This window comes from Pleurodeles waltl, chromosome 6 (assembly GCF_031143425.1).
Source record: "Pleurodeles waltl isolate 20211129_DDA chromosome 6, aPleWal1.hap1.20221129, whole genome shotgun sequence".
NCBI lineage: Eukaryota > Metazoa > Chordata > Amphibia > Caudata > Salamandridae > Pleurodeles > Pleurodeles waltl.
The window spans coordinates 414,380,235-414,399,269 of record NC_090445.1 but is presented as its reverse complement, the minus strand read 5'-3'; the positions used below and the strand labels follow the sequence as shown (position 1 = coordinate 414,399,269).

General features: G+C 43.1%; 1 protein-coding gene across 4 annotated transcripts in view; it reads left to right on the top strand.

Annotated features, from left to right (window-relative positions):
• ATXN7L2 (ataxin 7 like 2) overlaps positions 1-9,245 on the top strand; it is a 57,135-nt gene extending 47,890 nt beyond the window's left edge. For 3 of the 4 annotated variants that reach the window (XM_069238368.1, XM_069238366.1, XM_069238365.1), the window contains exon 11: positions 8,383-9,245. In XM_069238368.1, coding sequence (XP_069094469.1) covers positions 8,383-8,397 — 15 coding nt within the window. In that variant the 3' untranslated portion in view covers positions 8,398-9,245. The remainder of the gene's footprint in view (positions 1-8,382) is intronic. The other variant, XM_069238369.1, reaches the window with a different exon arrangement.
• Positions 9,246-19,035: the final 9,790 nt, after the last annotated feature.

The window sequence follows — 19,035 nt, the reverse complement described above, 5'->3', positions numbered from 1 at the left end:
ATGGCAATATACAAAGAGCCGCACGATATGCAAATAGGGGGAGAAACCCCAGGGGGACACAGAATAGGATCTAATATTACAACCCCAGTGTACGATGCACAAACTAGGATAGTTCTACAGTTGTGGTGAAAATCAAGTTGCACAAAGAGGTCCATGTAGCAGAAATAACCTCTAAGGCAGCCTGTGGGAAATATAGTAATGGGGTACAATATGCAGTGTATAAACCAATCCTGAAGAGACCACCCGTACAGGGTCCAAAGGGTAACGCCCTACATAAGTATACCATCAGGAAGGAGCAAAGAGAAAAGCCTTTCCAGATATAACACTACTGCCTTAAGGCTTTTTCTGCTACGTGGAGCTCCTTGTGCAACTCGTTTTCACCTCATTTGTAGAATTTTCCCAGTTTGTGCATTGTACAATGAGGTTGCAATATTAGAGCCTTTTCTGGGTTTCCTGGGGGTTCTCCCCCTAGTTGCATATCATGTAGCTCTTTGTAAATTGGCATAAGGGTACGGGTTGACTTGTCTCCCAAGTGCAAAATGGTCCCCCAACAGGGAATCTGGTTAACACTGGTAGTAGGATGTAAGATGCCTTACGTGTTGCTCACTGACAGATTTTGAGAGATCTTTTATGTATCTTTCATATTATTGCAAACCCTTGGACAGTTAGTAGTTATATCTTTTCTTCCCAATCCTTGTAATGTCATCAGCTGTGTGCTTTGTTTTCTTTTGATCAGTGTAGGAGTTTGACAGTGTGGGCCAGATGATTTTATCCCTTCTAGCCTAGTGTGGACCGTATAGTAGCTATAGAAAGATCTGGATTCATGCCAGAACATGTGAACATTTTTTGGGGGGTCCACATGCCTGTGTCTGTGGCATATCCTTTATAGAAGACTTGTTGGCATCTTAAACAGTTAAGGTACTTTTATAGATAAACCATGTGTCGGGATGCTCAGCTCAAGCCTCCTTAACTACATCTTTTTCTTGTTATTTCTCTAGTGTTCAGTGAGGCTATACGATCTCATGAGCTTCCCTGTTTTGAGAGTCTGTATGTAGTGTTTCACACCCAGTTGTATTCCCTTCCATACGGCCCACGCATTGTTAGAAGGTACTTACCGGACAACACTTTAAGGGGTTGAGACTACACGTCACACCGAGGGTATAGGTTTTACACACCTGTGTGTTATTGCACACGTTGGGCGGTGAGTATGAGTGCGATCTTTCATATGGTAGAATACTTTTTACCTCACATTTTTCTGGTGACTAATCTAAATATGCACATCTTTGGATTAGTCTTCTTTTCTCCTGTAAATCTTTTCAATGGTTCTTTAAATACACAATAATTTTGGTATCTGAGCGGGTATTATTCTTAACACACCATAGGGCTACCAGGTATGCCCATTGGTTTGCATTTTTCCGTGTTTATTTTTTCATCAGTCTTTAAATAGTCGTTTGGAGCCCCTGGGGTATTTCCCCGAAATGTTCATTCAATGTTTTTTCATTATTCTAGCCATTGGGAGCTGCTTGTTTTGGGTTTGTCCAGTACCCACCTCTCTACTGGTAGAGAAGTGACTGCACCCTGAAGAAGGTTGTCCACGTGTCAGCGCTGGTTAAAGGCCCTGGAAGATCACATTGAACTAAAAATGGCTCAATGTTGATTTCAGGGATTGTTCCTAACTGCCATACGGTTTATACATATACTGAAGATTATTATGATGTCACTGTACCTACGCAAGCATTAAGTACTGTTTGCAATGAGTAAGTTAAGTTTATCAAACATTTGACTAATTGGCTATAAAAGGCTATGAAGTGAACAGCTGGATTATCAATGTTTTTGTGACTCTTTGGGACGCGCTTTTGCTGTGTGTGTTTTTAGCGATAGGGTGTGAAGTATGGATGATGTATAGATGGTGTATGATTTGGGGAGTGTGAATTGATTTTTAATTAGGGGGACAAGAATTCCAACAATCTCCTTACTATGTATTTTGTTGATTTTAGAAATAGAGTATCATTTGAAAAATGTATAATGTTTGATGCACGTCTAAACTTCAGGCGATGCTGTTGTTTTAATTGCAAAATAGTGATGAGAAACAATGAATATTTGTTTTTTGTTACATCAAATGATGTATGTGCAATAGTGATAAACATGGCTCTTATGTAATTAGTTATAGATTGAGTCTATTAATTCACATGTTTGCAGAATGTCTGCTTCTGTGAGTGGGTGATTGAAGTCAGTGCTGCACTGATTATGGCTCTTTACAGATTGTAGATATATTGGGGTGGGGCAGTGCTTTATGGGCCCTCTGAGTAAACTGTCCTCATTATTGCTGCAGTGACCTTGATGGATAGGGGCTTTCATGCTTTCAGTTGGTCTTCGGTTGATGAGCAGGCTGGAAAGGTCGAAGTTGCGGTGGTTTTCTATTTTTTTTTTTTTGTTCTTTGTGGAAGAAGTTGCAGAGGTTGTTAAAGAGTTCTTGTGTAAGGGTTATGATATTAGTTGCAGCTTTTGGTTTGGTGAATTCTTTGCAGTTGTTGGAGCTACATTTTATTTTCAAGTTTAGGGCCTTTTTCTGGTTCTTTAGTGTCCAAGCGCGGCCATATATGTGTTTCTTGTGGTGGTTCCTTGGGTGATACTCCCATTTCCTTTTAAGTTGTTTGTAGACCTTCTTGGTTTCTCAAAGGTCAGCATTGTACCAGCTAACTTGTTGGTTGGATCTTTTGGGTTTGGTGTTTTTCCAGGGCGCCAGAGTATTGGTGCAGGTGGTGACACAGTTGTGAGTTGTTTGTGTTGTAGATGACGTAGTTGGTGGAGTCTGGGAAGTTTATTTGGAGGGCGTGGAGGCAATCTATTACTGTAACTTTTTTTTTTTCCAGCAGCAGCTTGGGGTGTTGCTAGTAGGGGCGTCCCCCTCCCCCCCCACCCTCCCGCCAACCTGCAGACCTTTAAAAATAAAACGATAATAAACCACATTTATTATTGTTTTATTTTGAAAGGGGTGGAGCCATTGGGGGGAGACGAGCAGTGAGGGGAGTGCGCAGTGTGCATGTATGTTTGACCGCCGTCTCGGGCCGGCCAAACACACATGCGCACAGGGCTCTCTCGAACCAGGCACTGTGTTGCCGGGTTGGAGAGAGCAAGCCCAGGCCCCCAGTCTTCGTTGGAGCGCCCAGCCAGGGTGCTCCAGCCAATCATAACTCTGAGCAGGGTCATGATTGGCTGCAGGGCAGGCTGGGAGTCTGCAGTGCGGCGATGAGCTTCAGATAAGCTTTTTTTTTTTTTTTTTTTATATTTATTTTTGTGTTATTCGCCCTGCCACTTTGGAAGTGGATAATGGATTGGTCTGTCCATCTGAGTGGACTGATGTGGCTGACTTTATCCTTGTTGCTGGAGGAGAATATGAGGTCCAGGGTATGTCCGGCGATGTGGTTAGGGCCTTGTACAAGCAGGGTGAGGCTGATGCTCTATTGACTTTCAAGCAAGTCTTTGGAGTTGAAGTTTGTGGGGTTGTCAAGATGAAAGTTGAGATCACCCAGGAATATGATGTTTTTTGTGCCCATTGGAGGGGTGCGGTGAGATTGTTGAGGAGATTGCTGATATGGGTGTGAGGTCCTCTGTCTGTCTGAAGCTTGAAGTGCATATTTTCCATGAAGGTGGCTTCTAGATCAGTGTAAGAGGTACACTTGATGGTGTCTTTGTGGATGATGGCAACTCCTCTTCTTGGTTTATGGGATTTTTCCTGGTACTGGATTTTGTATCCAGTAGGTATGACTGCGGCGATGTACTGCGCTGAAGTGCGATTGAGCCAAGGTCTAGGGAGGAAAATGAGGTTCGGTGCTTTGGAGTCAGTGAGGTTGCAAATTTTGGTGGAGTCCTTCCCGAGTGAGCATGAGTTGAGGAACATGCATGCATGCAGGCAAAGGGGCCCACCATGTTCTTATGGGTGGCTCGGCAGCTGTGTTTGTGTTGGCATCGAGGGTTGAGCAGGTGGAGTTCGCTCGTGGTGTAGCTGTGGGAGGCATTTGAACCTGGGCTCTTGTGCTGGGCGTGGTCCAGGCACAGACATACTTGCCTTTGGCACACCGCCTTCAGCCTTCATTAAGTAGGGCCTTAGAGAGTGGGAGGACTGCGGGGGGGATTGGCTCATGAAGAGCTGGAAGCTCTGGTGAGGAGAGCCAGGAAGTCCGCTGGCATTGCAGGAAAATAAGATCAGTGAAGCAAGTCGGAGGTCAAAACTGACAGAAGAAACCTGGAAAGATGACCTAGTAAAATGGACCCGTAAGAGTAGCAAAACATGTGAAAAGGGGCAGAAGAGAGAAACAAAGGATGCAAAAAGGAGCCATTAAACAGAGACAGGGGACAGTTAGAATAGACGGCACAAAGAAAGAAAGAGCAGTTACGAGTCAGGGTCAGAACGTGCAGCTAACAGGAAAACTGCACGAAATAGAAACCAACATGAGGCAGAAGGGCAAGGCGAGGTCAAGGTCGCACTGAAGCAGAAAAGCAATGACTGGGCACAATTTTACAATGTGTAAAATCTATTGTATTCTTTAAGTTAGACATCTATAGACTTTCCACAGATTTTGCATGATAAATACTAAGCACAGCAGGAATCTAGCAGCCTCTCTTCTACCTGTGGAAGAACAGAATGGCCCAGTTTGCCCTATATAGAGCCAAGATAACACCAATAATAGTTTCTAGTATCCTCAATCTTGTACCAATTCGAATTTATAGTAGTCTTCAATGTGAGGAAAATGCCCAGGCACATTTCCATCAGATTAGTCGTCATACATCCTAGCCAACATGCAACATTGAACAGTGCATTGAGAAGATAAGGGTCTTTACCTGTCTGATTGGAGATCCTTCCTTCCAAGCCAGATGGAAATATTGCTAGTTCTTCGTACATTTTGACTACTGGGAGTAATTTTGTTTAATAAGGCTGTTTCATGCTCTAGTTGTTTTGTCTCCTCTCCCCCATGTGCAATACAGGAAGTACCTATGAGTGACCACACCATTGAAGTTCCCTTCTGCACCCTGTTCTCATATTTGGCAGGTTACTGTGTCCAGCATTTTCCTGCACAGAGAATTGCTAACTCCTCCTGTAACATTCTCACTAATGCCCTGCAGTCTATTTCTTAACGTAATATTGATATCAAACTGAACATTTGTTCCTCTGCACAATGCCGACATAGCCTAGATATTTGAATATTGTTTGAATATTGCCAGATCCCTCCCTATTCATCAATGGTAAATCTTCCATCTTCACACAGCGTGTCACTTTGGCATTTGTTTCTCCCTATGTGAATTATTGGATATATCTAATCTTGATCTCCACATTGCTATCCAATATAGTTCTAGTATTGGACTTAATGACTGGGTGGGTAGGCATCGTCATTATGTTTAGATCCTTGGTTAGTGTTATTTTTAACACCCTCCCACTCTATCCCACTTCCTAAGGCTGTTGTATTAAAACTCCCTTTTTACACACAACCTGGATATTTGATTTAACTTATGACCAGATGCTGAAAATGTGGCTTGAGGCATCTTTCTGTCGTTAGTGGGAGACCTAGTGCTGGCAGCCTCCTGAAACCTTCATTACAGGAGAGTTCAGTCTTCTTTCTGACACATTATTGTTGATCCCATAGACCCTGCAGAGTATACTCTGGGCCTTTTTTTTCTGATAAGGAGTCCGCTCACCACTGCAACATTTTCCCAGTAATTTGATCCAATCATCATTTAATCTGTTTTGATGGGTTGGTCCTGGGCAGTGGACGCATCTGCTACCTGAGGCTTTCCTCATAGATCTGCATTCAAGAAATGGTAATAGTTTAACTCTATCGCTGCAGCAGAAACTCTTGCAAGATTCTCTTTCAAGGGCTCTGACTGATGCCCCTTCCTTTGGCAGCTCACCGCTTTCGCAGCTTTTGGCTTTCCTGACCTCCTAACCAGTATTCTCGTTGTCAGGCAGGTATGCCAATAGAAGGTTTACCTTGGAGCTTAACAGATGCGCCTTAAAACAGGTCACGCTGAGAAGTAGAGATGCATGTGCATGCTTTCAAAGCTTCTTTTTATTTCATTACATTTGGTTTCCTCCTCCAGTCCAACAAGTGGCCCATTTTAAAATAGTTCTCTCTTTTTTTGATCTTCTGCTATGACTTCTGGGTGCCACCTCTCAAAGATTATGCAATGGTACTTAACTAGCTCTTTAAATCTTGTGATTATGGCTCCGCTGTCAGCCTCCTATTGCTGGGCCTGCCAACTGCCTTTGATACAGATTGAACATGTTTTCCTTGTCAAGCGTCTCAGGGGGATGCTTTGTACTAACATATCTTTCCATTTAGGCCACATTTCATCTGTCTTGCTCCTCCTTTTCTGTTCCAAGAACTCTTAATCGAAATATAGAGTCCAACAAGGATTGCACTGTGAACCCATACTATTGGAAATGTATCCAGAACATGTGCACAGTCCTTTGGTTAATTGATCCGGAGCCTTAGTTTTCAGGTGGCATCCAATGCTGGTGACAAGCAAATCCTTAATTGTAACAAATTGACCCTGACAAAAATGTACTTCCTCCCCACCGCGTATTAACTGACTTCCTGAAATTAAGGATTGAATGGTTGCCACTTCCTCAAATGTAGCACAGGCCAAACCTAAATCTTTATAATGAGAGGCAATCCCCCTGTTTGGAATAGGTCCCTCTTGCTGTCTTCCAGGTGTGTGATTCCACCATTAGATATGGTAGTGATGAGCAATGGCTTCTGGCTAGATCAAAACTTTTCTCCCAATACCCAAATCCAGAAGACTTCGATTTCTGCTTTGCCCTTCTGCAAACCCTGATTAAGACGCTTCCATTTTTTCCACAGAACTGCTGTGCACGTGGTGATTAGCTCCATCATCCTCTCCCACTTGTATTAAGGAAATTTCTTTTACTTGGGTTTTCCAAAGTGTTCTATTTCCAAACTTCAGAGACTTGAAAACATGGCAGTAGGGTTGAGGAAATTTGATCACATCTGAGACCCAACATGTTCTGCACTAGTTTACAGTCAAATAGAATTCATTTTAAGGCTTTGTGTTTATAACACAGGCCCTAATCTAATGTCGTCTATGATCTCACATTCTATTTTGGCCAGATTGTGTAGGTGTGAAGCCTTGATAACAAACCAGATCCCCCCCAGTACTACTGAGTTTCTTCTGTAGGACGGACCTTCAGAGTCCTGGGCTCCACAGTCTGGAATGGCATGTCTCTTAAACTTTGAAAACCGTCCTCACACTCCCAGTTCTGCAAATTACTGGAAAACTTTCTCTTCTGCTAATGTGAGCTAATTCATCTCTTTGTTCCTTTGCTTTCTTTTTATCCCCTCCATATTTCTGTGCAATATGCAGTCCGCTAATAGCTGCACTCTAGAAATAAAGAAAGCAATAACATATCTTATAGCAGAGGGCTTCATTCTCAACCCTTCCTCATGGTCATTAAACTTTGAACATTAAACAGTTTGTCACCTATTTAATCCTATTGAATTCTCTTTGTTCCTGCAGCAAGTGGTTGTCTTGAATCTGGAGATTATTATTCTACTTTTCCCAGGCCATTGGTCTGGGGTTGAAAGGGCCTTCCGTAATCTGTTGGGAGGGCATTCAGGTGTTATCAGGTAAACACAGAGAATTCCTTTCTATAAAATAACCTGTCCTGCTGCACTGACCATAATCCCAAAAATGAAGCTCTAGATTTGGCCTTGCATACCTAAGACTTGTGGATTCCTTCTACATTCTTGAATGCGTGTTTGTGCTATTGGGGACAAGGCAGAATTTGTGTTTTTCTGCAATTTAGTGCAAGTCTTGTTTCTTCGAAATGTCCACGTTTGACTAAACCCTGAGTTCATTGATTCTGTCATGGTTTCAGGGGTGATGTTCATTTTGGCCATGCAGTTGTAAACAATGCCTTTGTCTAGACTGTTTCAGGTCCTACCTGCCTCCTTCGACCATATGCAGTTTATTTCATTCATTGGATTTGAATGGGTGTGATATAAGAGTAGTTTATTCACCATAGTAACCAAGATTCTCTTGTTCCTTTTGCTGCTGAAAACATAAAACGTATCCTCCATCTTCAATACTATGTCCTTATGATTAAAATAAAGTGATGGTCACAGAGTAAAGTAAGTTATGGGCGGCTGCCTTGGGTTTGTCAAGGTACTGACCATGGTTATTTAATATCCTGTGTTTTGCATTTAAGGATGTTGGGTAGTGTAACTTATAAGGTGGGTAAGCTATACTTAAGCAATAGTTCAGGCACATTACCACTAAGTAAATGCTTATATGGTACCAAACACTACTTACTGTTCCTGACTCTTCATGAATTAATCCTTGTTCTCTTTTTTTTTTTTTTTTCAGTCAAAAGCGCATTAGCAAGAAAGTGCCTGCTGATCTCTTTGGAAGAGTGTTTAAGTCCTAGGCCTCTGGGCACCAGGGTAGGTGTTGCAAGGGTGCACAAGTCTTTGGCCTCCTGGAGGACTTCATCAGAAATTGTTTGGAGAGTCCAGAGACTTATGGCAAGTGTTGCAGATATATCTGCAAGCCCTGGGGTTTCCCATACATCATGATGATTCCATTGGATACCATCTGAGGTGTGTATGTGCTGTGGCCTTCTATGCACCATGACCGGTATCGGGTAAGCTGAACCTGATAATGTAAAAGGTGTCAGCAGGATATGGTCAGTCTAGACATCACTACTGAGTGCCACGGACGAATGTCTGAGAGCCTTGGTCAGTTCATCCACTGTTGCTGATGAAATTCGAGGTATGTCTTGGGAAAGTCGCGCACTGTTGTGTCATCGGAAGTGTGTTCGAGGTCGATATGCATACAGCATTAATGATGTCTTCTGAGGCATATCCTCATGCCTGTCCTAGCCATGCTGTGTTACTAAGGTCAGTGAAGGCATGCCCAAGTCCTGGCCAATCCAAACGAACATTTCTGATGTCATCGGAGTCCTGGCCAATACAAGCAGCGTCGCTGACCTAATCGAAGTGGTGTTTGCCAGTCCTTGGTCTTTCAGTGCCATTGTAGAGAAATTCGGATGCAGAGTTCACTGCTTTTTATAACTTTATATTTTTTTTAAACTCTTTAAAAAAATACCTCAAGACTCTTTTCCTGTTCTGTTGCTGCTAAAAAAAAAAAAGAAAAGGGTGAAAGCTGATTAAAGGGACAGAGGCCACGATGTGGCCATCGTATTTATAAATCCATTTGTTTTTCTTCTCTGTATTGTCTTGGTTTCCTTTGCACCCGTTTTATTGTGAAACTTAACTTTGTATTCAGAAAGCTTCATCGCATCTGCCTTCTGGCATTGAGCACTTTGCTGAGGCTTTAGCTACCTTGGTAGGATTAGTCTGTCGCCATTTCACTGATGCAAAGAGGCAAGAGGTACACTCTCACACTAAATCGGAATTTTTTTTAAGGTGGCAGTAGCCACTCTAGCTATAGTTAGGGTTTCTAGAGTTAGGAATTCCTTGGATTTTGGTACCATTAATAATGGTGCGCCCATTTGACTAATCCCCACAAAACCTTGCGAACCTGTAGATTTTTCTGCCTTGGTGTATGATGCTAAGTTTTGCGGTGATTGGTCAAGGGGGTGCAAAGAAAAAAAATGAGGTCCCAAATCACGTTTGTCACCAGTACATTTTCCACAGACATTGTACTTGTATGTAGCAGCCATACGGGCAGTTGGATTTCCATGAAATTTGGGAAGATGATAGATTATGGTGTGCAGATGATCCTTTTTGGTACTACAGGTAAGTAGGGTGAGTATTTTTAAAGATGTAAGGCATTTAACTTAGTTATTTCTTAGGCCGCTGTTCAACTTCGCAAAATACCACAGTGGTTGCTGATGACAAGGTACTATGTGATTGGCTAATAAGTTAAAGACAGCCATGTTGGTTTAAGTACACTGTGACTGTGTTTTGAGTTAGGGCCTTAGATATAGATAAGTATTAGGTTTTATATTTTGTCCCCACCTATTACCACTTTATTAAATTGGTAATAGGAAGGGTCAATTATTTAAAGTTTTCTACATATTTAAAACTCATTTATGGAGTACCGCAGTAATTAAATAAAAAAAATGTTTTAAATACACTCTACTGTACTATATTTCACATAGTGAACTACAGTTTAGTTCCAGTCTTTAAATTTCATTTTTTAAATACATTTGTGCAGTACTACTTACAAGTACCACGCTTCATATAAAAAAAATATAAATACATAAAAAATATACTGACCACACTATTTCGCAAACATAGTCTACCATAGTGCCTTTATTTTTTATTTTTTATATTTAATCTTTACAAAAATGTTAGAGTATCATGGTAATCCCGTGAAATGACAGCACTACTTTCAAACAAGGTTTAAAAATGAAAATATGTACACATTTAAATAAAATGCCATTAAGTTTAAGGGGAAATGTAGTGTTATACAATGTACTTGAAAAGTTATGTAAGAAAATATTTTTTAAAAATGTACACTATATTTCCTCTTAAGGCCTGTAACACAGTAAGAGTGGTGTGAACTATATTTCTGCACTTTTAATTTTGAGAGCATAAAATATTATTTACACTACACTTATTCGGTGTTCAGGGTTTCAAGGGGAAATATATTATACTACAGAGTACTTAAAATTAATAAATAAAAAAACAAACATTTCTAATTGCCATTTTTTTTAAAACTCTGAGACTCAATTCATTAAATCCCAGAGCGCACACCATGTGCCGTCTACACAACATGGTAGTACTGCAGTACTCTCCAGGTTTTGATAAAAAATAATAAAACTAGTTATACTTACATTTCCAAACATATAAACTGACTAATTTCTTCCTAGACCCTTAGAAAACAGTAGGGCACTAATTTTAAGACTTGAATACCAGAACACGGCCAAAGCTTCCTCTAAGCAATATGGCTGCCTTTTGCTTTTGATACAGTAGTCATTAGCCAATCATATATTGTTTTATAATCAGCGTTTACCGCAGTATACCATGAAATTACAGTGGGGAAATATATCACTAAGTTTATACGCCTTATGGACTTGAGTCACAATGGTAAACTTGAACGCTTGTGTAATTTTACTGTTAGAAATGGGGTTTCTGGTTGGCTATGGTATGCACCTCAGCCAGACAGAACCCACCACGCTAGTCACGGCGAGTAAGTCACACACCAAAGATAACCTGTGCTCACCCCCAGTAGCTTGGCACAAGGCAGTCAGGCTTGCCTCCGGAGTCATGTGTTATGTGTTTGCACAACACACCCAACACTAGTGACACAATAAATACACCACAAAGCAAACCCCACAACCAGTTATATAAAAATAAACTGTATTGTACATAAAACCTTAGACCATAACTACATAAATCAGCAGTGCTGTAACAAACAGGTGTTTGTCAGACCATCATCATGATAAATGCAACATCAGGAGAAACATTTCCATATTACATATCTCATAAACACACCCTCCCACTGTATATTATATTAGTCAGTTCCTGAAAACATATGTCTCCCTAACACAAATCATCATTACGGAATTATAGTCCTCACTGATAATGTCGGGGCCAAAGAACTAGTATGCACCATGCAAACTTAGGAGGCTCAGTGGAAAGATCATATGGTGAAACAACATATCTGTGCATATTAGGCAGTCCTACTATGTATATTATCTATTATCCCGACTGTGCAGGGCATAAATGATACACTATAGTGGCGACTGAGGGCATAAAATGCGACAGTCCATGAATAAAACACATACATCCTCACAGCAGTGAGACACAGTATTCGTAATGTGAAGAATGCAACTGGTTACCAGAAAAACACAGTGGGTCCCAGTCCACCACGCAGGGCCCAGTCCTTCGGCGCTCCTATTACTAGTTAAGCTGTAACTCAGTCGGAATCAACCCGGCCTCTGACATCTTCTACCGGTCACAGGACTGTGCTAAGCAAGTGCCCTCCCAGGTATGCTTCTGTGGTAGGGAGATGGAGGCACCCTGTGTAGTATTGGGGATTGTATGCCCTCCAGTGAATCAGCAAGGTTCTCCTGGGTGGGGCCCATGACCCCAACTTAGCTGGGCTCGCGGGGGACGAGGCGGGCAGCATTACGGGCGGCGAGACACAAGTCCCCACTTGCCTTGGCAGCGCGTTGTGCACGGAGGCCGGTGGTGTGGGGCTGTGCTGGGCGGCTGTTGAGGTCTTCTCCTGAAGGGGCAGGGAGCCCAATGGCGGTACGCGCATTCCTCCACTCTGCTCCAAAAGGTGCTGGCAGAGTCCTAATGAAGCCCGCTAAACCCAGTGCAGGAACTTGAGAGGGCTGGGGGGACCTTAGATGGGGTCCTCAGCTGATCTGGCAAGCAAGGCCCCCTCCAAGGGTGGGTTCTCGAAGGGCGGCAGACACAGAGCTGAGGCTACTTCGTGCTGTTGTCTTCTTCTGGGGAGAAGCTCTGCCACACAAAAAGAAAAACGGCCAGTTGACTTGAGCCCGACTTGTCTAAAGCGGCACGAGTCAAGTAAAACAGTAGTAGGGGCGCCCCTCCATGCATCAGTCCTCAGTCAAAGGGGGCAAAGAGAAATGTAGTGATGGCCATGCGCTCAACAAAGTGCTCACCATGCATAGGTGGACCAGTTTTGAAAAGTGCTCCCCATGCGCTCAGGGGAGAATGAAGCGTGCACCATGCATGTTTGTAGGAGGCTAAATTGGTCAGTCTCTGAGCCCCTTGGCGATCCTACTAATGTAGGGGCTTTGAGGGAATCGGGGGGCCTGGGGCAAAGCAGGCAGGCTATCACATCAGGGCAATGATGGTGTTTCCTCTTAGCAGCCCCACAGGGTCTGGGGACTCAGTCAGGGGGCCGCTGGCAGCAGGGCACCGGGGCACTGAAAAAGACGCCATCCAGGTTTTCTCTTCCAAAGGTTTATTTTCAGTAAGTAAGACTGTACCAACCCTGGCAGCTCCAGCAGCAACTGTCACTGCTCACAATCTTTCCCTCCCTGCATTCCGTCCTGTTGCTTAGACACCGTTACATGTCAAACATTCCACCAAAACATTCCACCACATAACCCAACATATCTCCCTCCTTTAACAAAATAAACTTAACACATAAGATACTGTAGTAACCACACGAGAGCAATTTAATTGAGCTGTTTATTTGATCAACTCCTCACACTCACTCGCCCTACAGTTCAACATTCTATTGTAAGCTCCAGGTTGTTCCAACCCCAACATTCCCAAGGTAAGTGGAACGTACCACTCTACTAATGAACTTGAATATGTATGATTTAATATATCTCTATGCTACTCCTATATTAATATATATATATATATATATATGTTCGATGGCATGTGTAGCTGCAGATACACATGCTGTGCACATCCCGCCATCTGGTGATGGGCTCGGAGTGTTACAAGTTGTTTTTCTTCGAAGAAGTCTTTTCGAGTCACGAGACCGAGGGACTCCTCCCATTTCGACTCCATTGCGCATGGGCGTCGACTCCATCTTAGATTGTTTTTTTTCCGCCATCGGGTTCGGACGTGTTCCTTTTCGCTCCGTGTTTCGGGTCGGAAAGTTAGTTAGAGTCTCGGAAAAAACCGTCGGTATTGTTTGCGTTCGGTATCGGGTTAGTTAGAACAAATCGACACCGAATTTTTAAGAGCTCCGGTGGCCCTTCGGGGTTTTTTCAATCCCCCGTCGGGGCCTGGTCGGCCCGGCCACGTGCGACTTCAAGGCTGATGGAACGGACCCCATTCCGCTTCTGCCCAAGTATCCGTATACGGATCAACATCTGGTCTGTAACTTGTGCTTGTCCCCCGAGCACAAGGAGGATACTTGTGAAGCCTGTCGAGCGTTTCGGTCGAGGAAGACGCTGAGAGACCGAAGAGCCAGGAGACTACAAATGGCGTCCACGCCGACAGGTCAAGAACGTTTCGAGGAGGAAGAAGAAGCTTTCTCCGTCCACGAGTCGGATTCTGAAGAACTCGACGCCGAAGAAACACCCCAAACCGTGAGTAAGACGTCGAAAATCAAGACTCACGAGAAGTCCACAAAAGCCCAGGGGACGCCAACGCCAACAGGCCATGGCTTAACCCGAAAACTAGGTGACTGATCCAAGGCACCGAAAAAGGGCATGCTGGTGTCGAAGTCATCCGACTCCGGTCGAGATACCGCCACACAGCAACCTCGGAGCCGAGACAGCGGCTCTGAGAAACTTCGGCACAGAGACAGCGGCACCGAAGAATTTCGGCACCGAGACACCACGCCGAAAACAAAGAAGGTTTCTTCGGAGCCTAAAAAGACTTCCGAAAAGGTTTCGGTTCCGAAACATCCAGCCTCGGAGCCGAAAACTAGTCCCTATACAGAGGAACAAGGATTAACCTCCCATTTACATAGATTTGGAGAGGAGCTTCAAGCTGTAGAGCCTGACTACACGCAAAGAAGGCTTCATATTCATGAGGACACAGGGAAGATAACCACTCTTCCCCCAATCAAAATAAAAAGGAAACTTGCCTTTCAACAAAAGGACAAGCAACCACAGGCAAAAGTGGCAAGGAAAACAACCCCACCACCGTCTCCACCACCATCAATACATGCATCACCAGCAACAACTCCACCACTGATGCACTCACCAGCTCATACTACAATGAGTCAGGATGATCCCGATGCATGGGACCTTTACGATGCTCCAGTGTCTGACAACAGCCCAGACTCCTATCCTACAAAACCGTCACCACCTGAGGACAGTACATCCTACACACAGGTGGTCGCAAGGGCAGCCGAATTTCACAACGTCACCTTACATTCTGAACCAATTGAGGATGACTTTCTGTTTAACACCCTATCCTCCACCATTAGCCAGTACCAAAGCCTTCCCATGCTCCCAGGAATGCTAAGACATTCAAAACAAATATTTCAGGATCCAGTTAAAGGCAGAGCCATAACTCCAAGGGTGGAGAAAAAGTACAAGCCACCGCCAACAGATCCAATCTATATTACAACACAACTAACACCAGACTCAGTAGTTGTCGGGGCAGCTCGTAAGAGAGCCAACCCTCATACCTCAGGAGACGCACCACCTCCAGACAAAGAGAGCCGCAAATTTGATGCTGCGGGAAAAAGGGTTGCAGCACAAGCAGCAAATCAATGGCGTATTGCCAATTCACAAGCACTTTTGGCAAGATACGACAGAGCTCATTGGGATGAAATGCAACATTTCATCGAACACTTACCCAAGGAGTTCCAAAAAAGAGCGCAACAGGTGGTAGAAGAGGGACAAAGTATCTCAAATAATCAGATACGGTCTTCCATGGATGCAGCAGATACAGCTGCAAGGACAATAAACACTGCAATCACGATACGAAGGCACGCATGGCTGCGCACTTCAGGGTTCAAGCCGGAAATCCAACAAGCTGTGCTCAATATGCCATTTAATGAACATCAATTGTTTGGGCCGGAGGTAGACACTGCCATTGAGAAACTCAAAAAAGACACCGATACAGCCAAAGCCATGGGCGCACTCTACTCCCCGCAGAGCAGAGGCACATTTCGAAAAACACCTTTTAGGGGAGGGTTTCGAGGTCAACCCACAGAAACCACAACCTCACAAACAAGGCCTACTTACCAGGGTCAATATCAGAGGGGAGGTTTTCGGGGGCAATATAGAGGGGGCCAATTCCCAAGAAATCGAGGAAAATTCCAAGGCCCCAAAACTCCTCAAAATAAACAGTGACTCACAAGTCACACAACCCCATCACATAACACCTGTGGGGGGAAGACTAAGCCAATTTTACAAACTTTGGGAGGAAATAACAACAGACACTTGGGTCTTAGCAATTATCCAGCATGGTTATTGCATAGAATTTCTCCAATTCCCTCCAAATGTCCCACCGAAAACACACAATATGTCAAAACAACATATAGATCTTCTAGGACTAGAAGTTCAAGCATTGCTACAAAAGGACGCAATAGAATTAGTACCAAATCTACAAAAAAACACAGGAGTTTACTCACTGTACTTTCTAATACCCAAAAAGGACAAAACTCTGAGACCAATACTAGATCTCAGAACACTAAATACCTACATCAAATCAGACCACTTTCACATGGTCACGTTACAAGACGTAATCCCACTGCTCAAACAGCAAGATTACATGACATTAGACCTAAAAGATGCGTATTTCCATATACCAATACATCCTTCACACAGGAAATACCTAAGGTTCGTATTCCAAGGAATACATTACCAATTCAAAGTGTTGCCATTCGGAATAACTACTGCGCCAAGAGTTTTTACAAAATGCCTGGCAATAGTAGCTGCACATATCAGAAGGCAGCAAATACATGTGTTCCCGTACTTAGACGACTGGTTAATCAAAACCAACACGCTAAGAAAGTGTTCACAGCACACCAAATATGTCATACAGACCCTTCACAGGCTAAGTTTCTCCATCAACTACGCGAAGTCACACCTTTTACCGTGTCAAACACAGCAATACTTAGGAGCGACAATCAACACAGCAAAAGGGATTGCCACTCCAAGTCCACAAAGGGTTCAAACATTTCACAAGGTAATACAGGCCATGTATCCAACACAAAAGATACAAGTCAAAATGGTAATGAAACTCCTAGGCATGATGTCTTCATGCATAGCCATTGTCCCAAACGCAAGATTGCACATGCGGCCCTTACAACAGTGCCTAGCATCACAATGGTCACAAGCACAGGGTCAACTTCTAGATCTGGTGTTGATAGACCGCCAAACATACATCTCGCTTCTATGGTGGAACAGTACAAATTTAAACCGAGGGCGGCCTTTCCAAGACCCAGTGCCACAATACGTCATAACGACGGATGCTTCCATGACAGGGTGGGGAGCACACCTCAATCAACACAGCATCCAAGGACAATGGGACATACATCAGAGACAGTTTCACATAAATCACTTAGAACTGTTAGCAGTATTTCTAGCGCTGAAAGCATTTCAACCCATAATAACCCAAAAATACATTCATGTCAAAACAGACAATATGACAACAATGTATGATCTAAACAAACCAGGAGGGACACACTCGACACAGTTGTGCCTCCTAACACAAAAAATATGGCATTGGGCGATTCACAACCACATTCGCCTAATAGCACAATTTATTCCAGGGATTCAGAACCAGTTGGCAGACAATCTTTCTCGAGATCACCAACAAACCCACGAATGGGAAATTCACCCCCAAATACTAAACAATTACTTTCAAATTTGGGGAACACCTCAAATAGATCTATTTGCAACAAAGGAAAACTCAAAATGCCAAAACTTCGCATCCAGGTACCCACAAGATCAATCCCAAGGCAATGCTCTATGGATGAACTGGTCAGGGATATTTGCGTACGCTTTTCCCCCTCTCCCTCTCCTTCCATATCTAGTAAACAGGTTGAGTCAAAACAAACTCAAACTCATACTAATAGCACCAACATGGGCAAGGCAACCTTGGTACACAACAATATTAGACCTTTCAGTAGTACCTCATGTCAAACTACCCAACAGACCAGATCTGTCAACACAACACAAACAACAGATCAGACATCCAAATCCAGCATCGTTGAATCTAGCAATTTGGCTCCTGAAATCCTAGAATTCGGGCACTTAGACCTCACACAGGAATGTATGGAGGTCATAAAACAAGCTAGAAAACCTACCACTAGACACTGCTATGCAAATAAGTGGAAAAGATTTGTTTATTACTGCCATAATAATCAAATTCAACCTTTACACGCATCTGCAAAAGAAATAGTAGGATACTTACTACATTTGCAAAAATCTAACCTAGCTTTCTCTTCCATTAAAATACATCTTACGACAATTTCTGCTTACCTACAAATTACGCACTCAATTTCATTGTTTAGGATACCAGTCATAAAGGCGTTTATGGAAGGCCTAAAGAGAATTATACCACCAAGAACACCACCAGTTCCTTCATGGAACCTCAACATTGTCCTAACACGACTCATGGGTCCACCTTTTGAGCCCATGCACTCTTGTGAAATGCAATACTTAATGTGGAAAGTTGCATTTTTAATTGCCATCACATCTCTAAGAAGAGTGAGTGAAATTCAAGCATTTACCATTCAAGAACCATTTATTCAAATACACAAAAATAAAGTTGTTCTACGGACCAATCCTAAATTTTTACCAAAAGTAATCTCACCGTTACACTTCAATCAAACGGTAGAATTACCAGTGTTCTTCCCACAGCCAGATTCTGTAGCCGAAAGAGCACTACATACATTAGACATCAAAAGAGCACTAATGTACTACATTGACAGAACAAAACTAATTCGAAAGACAAAACAACTATTTATCGCCTTTCAAAAACCTCATACAGGAAATCCAATTTCAAAACAAGGCATTGCTAGATGGATAGTTAAGTGCATTCAAACCTGCTATCTTAAAGCTAAAAGAGAACTGCCTATTACACCAAAGGCACACTCAACCAGAAAGAAAGGTGCTACCATGGCCTTTCTAGGAAATATTCCAATGAACGAAATATGTAAGGCAGCAACATGGTCTACGCCTCATACATTTACCAAGCACTACTGTGTAGATGTGCTAACGGCACAACAAGCAACAGTAGGTCAAGCTGTATTAAGAACATTATTTCAAACTACTTCAACTCCTACAGGCTGAACCACCGCTTTTGGGGAGATAACTGCTTACTAGTCTATGCACAGCATGTGTATCTGCAGCTACACATGCCATCGAACGGAAAATGTCACTTACCCAGTGTACATCTGTTCGTGGCATTAGTCGCTGCAGATTCACATGCGCCCACCCGCCTCCCCGGGAGCCTGTAGCCGTTTAGAAGTAGATCTTAAACATTTGTACATTTGTAAATATATTACTTGAAACTTCATTATGTACATACGCATTCACTCCATTGCATGGGCACTATTACTAGCATACACAACTCCTACCTCACCCTCTGCGGGCAAAACAATCTAAGATGGAGTCGACGTCCATGCGCAATGGAGTCGAAA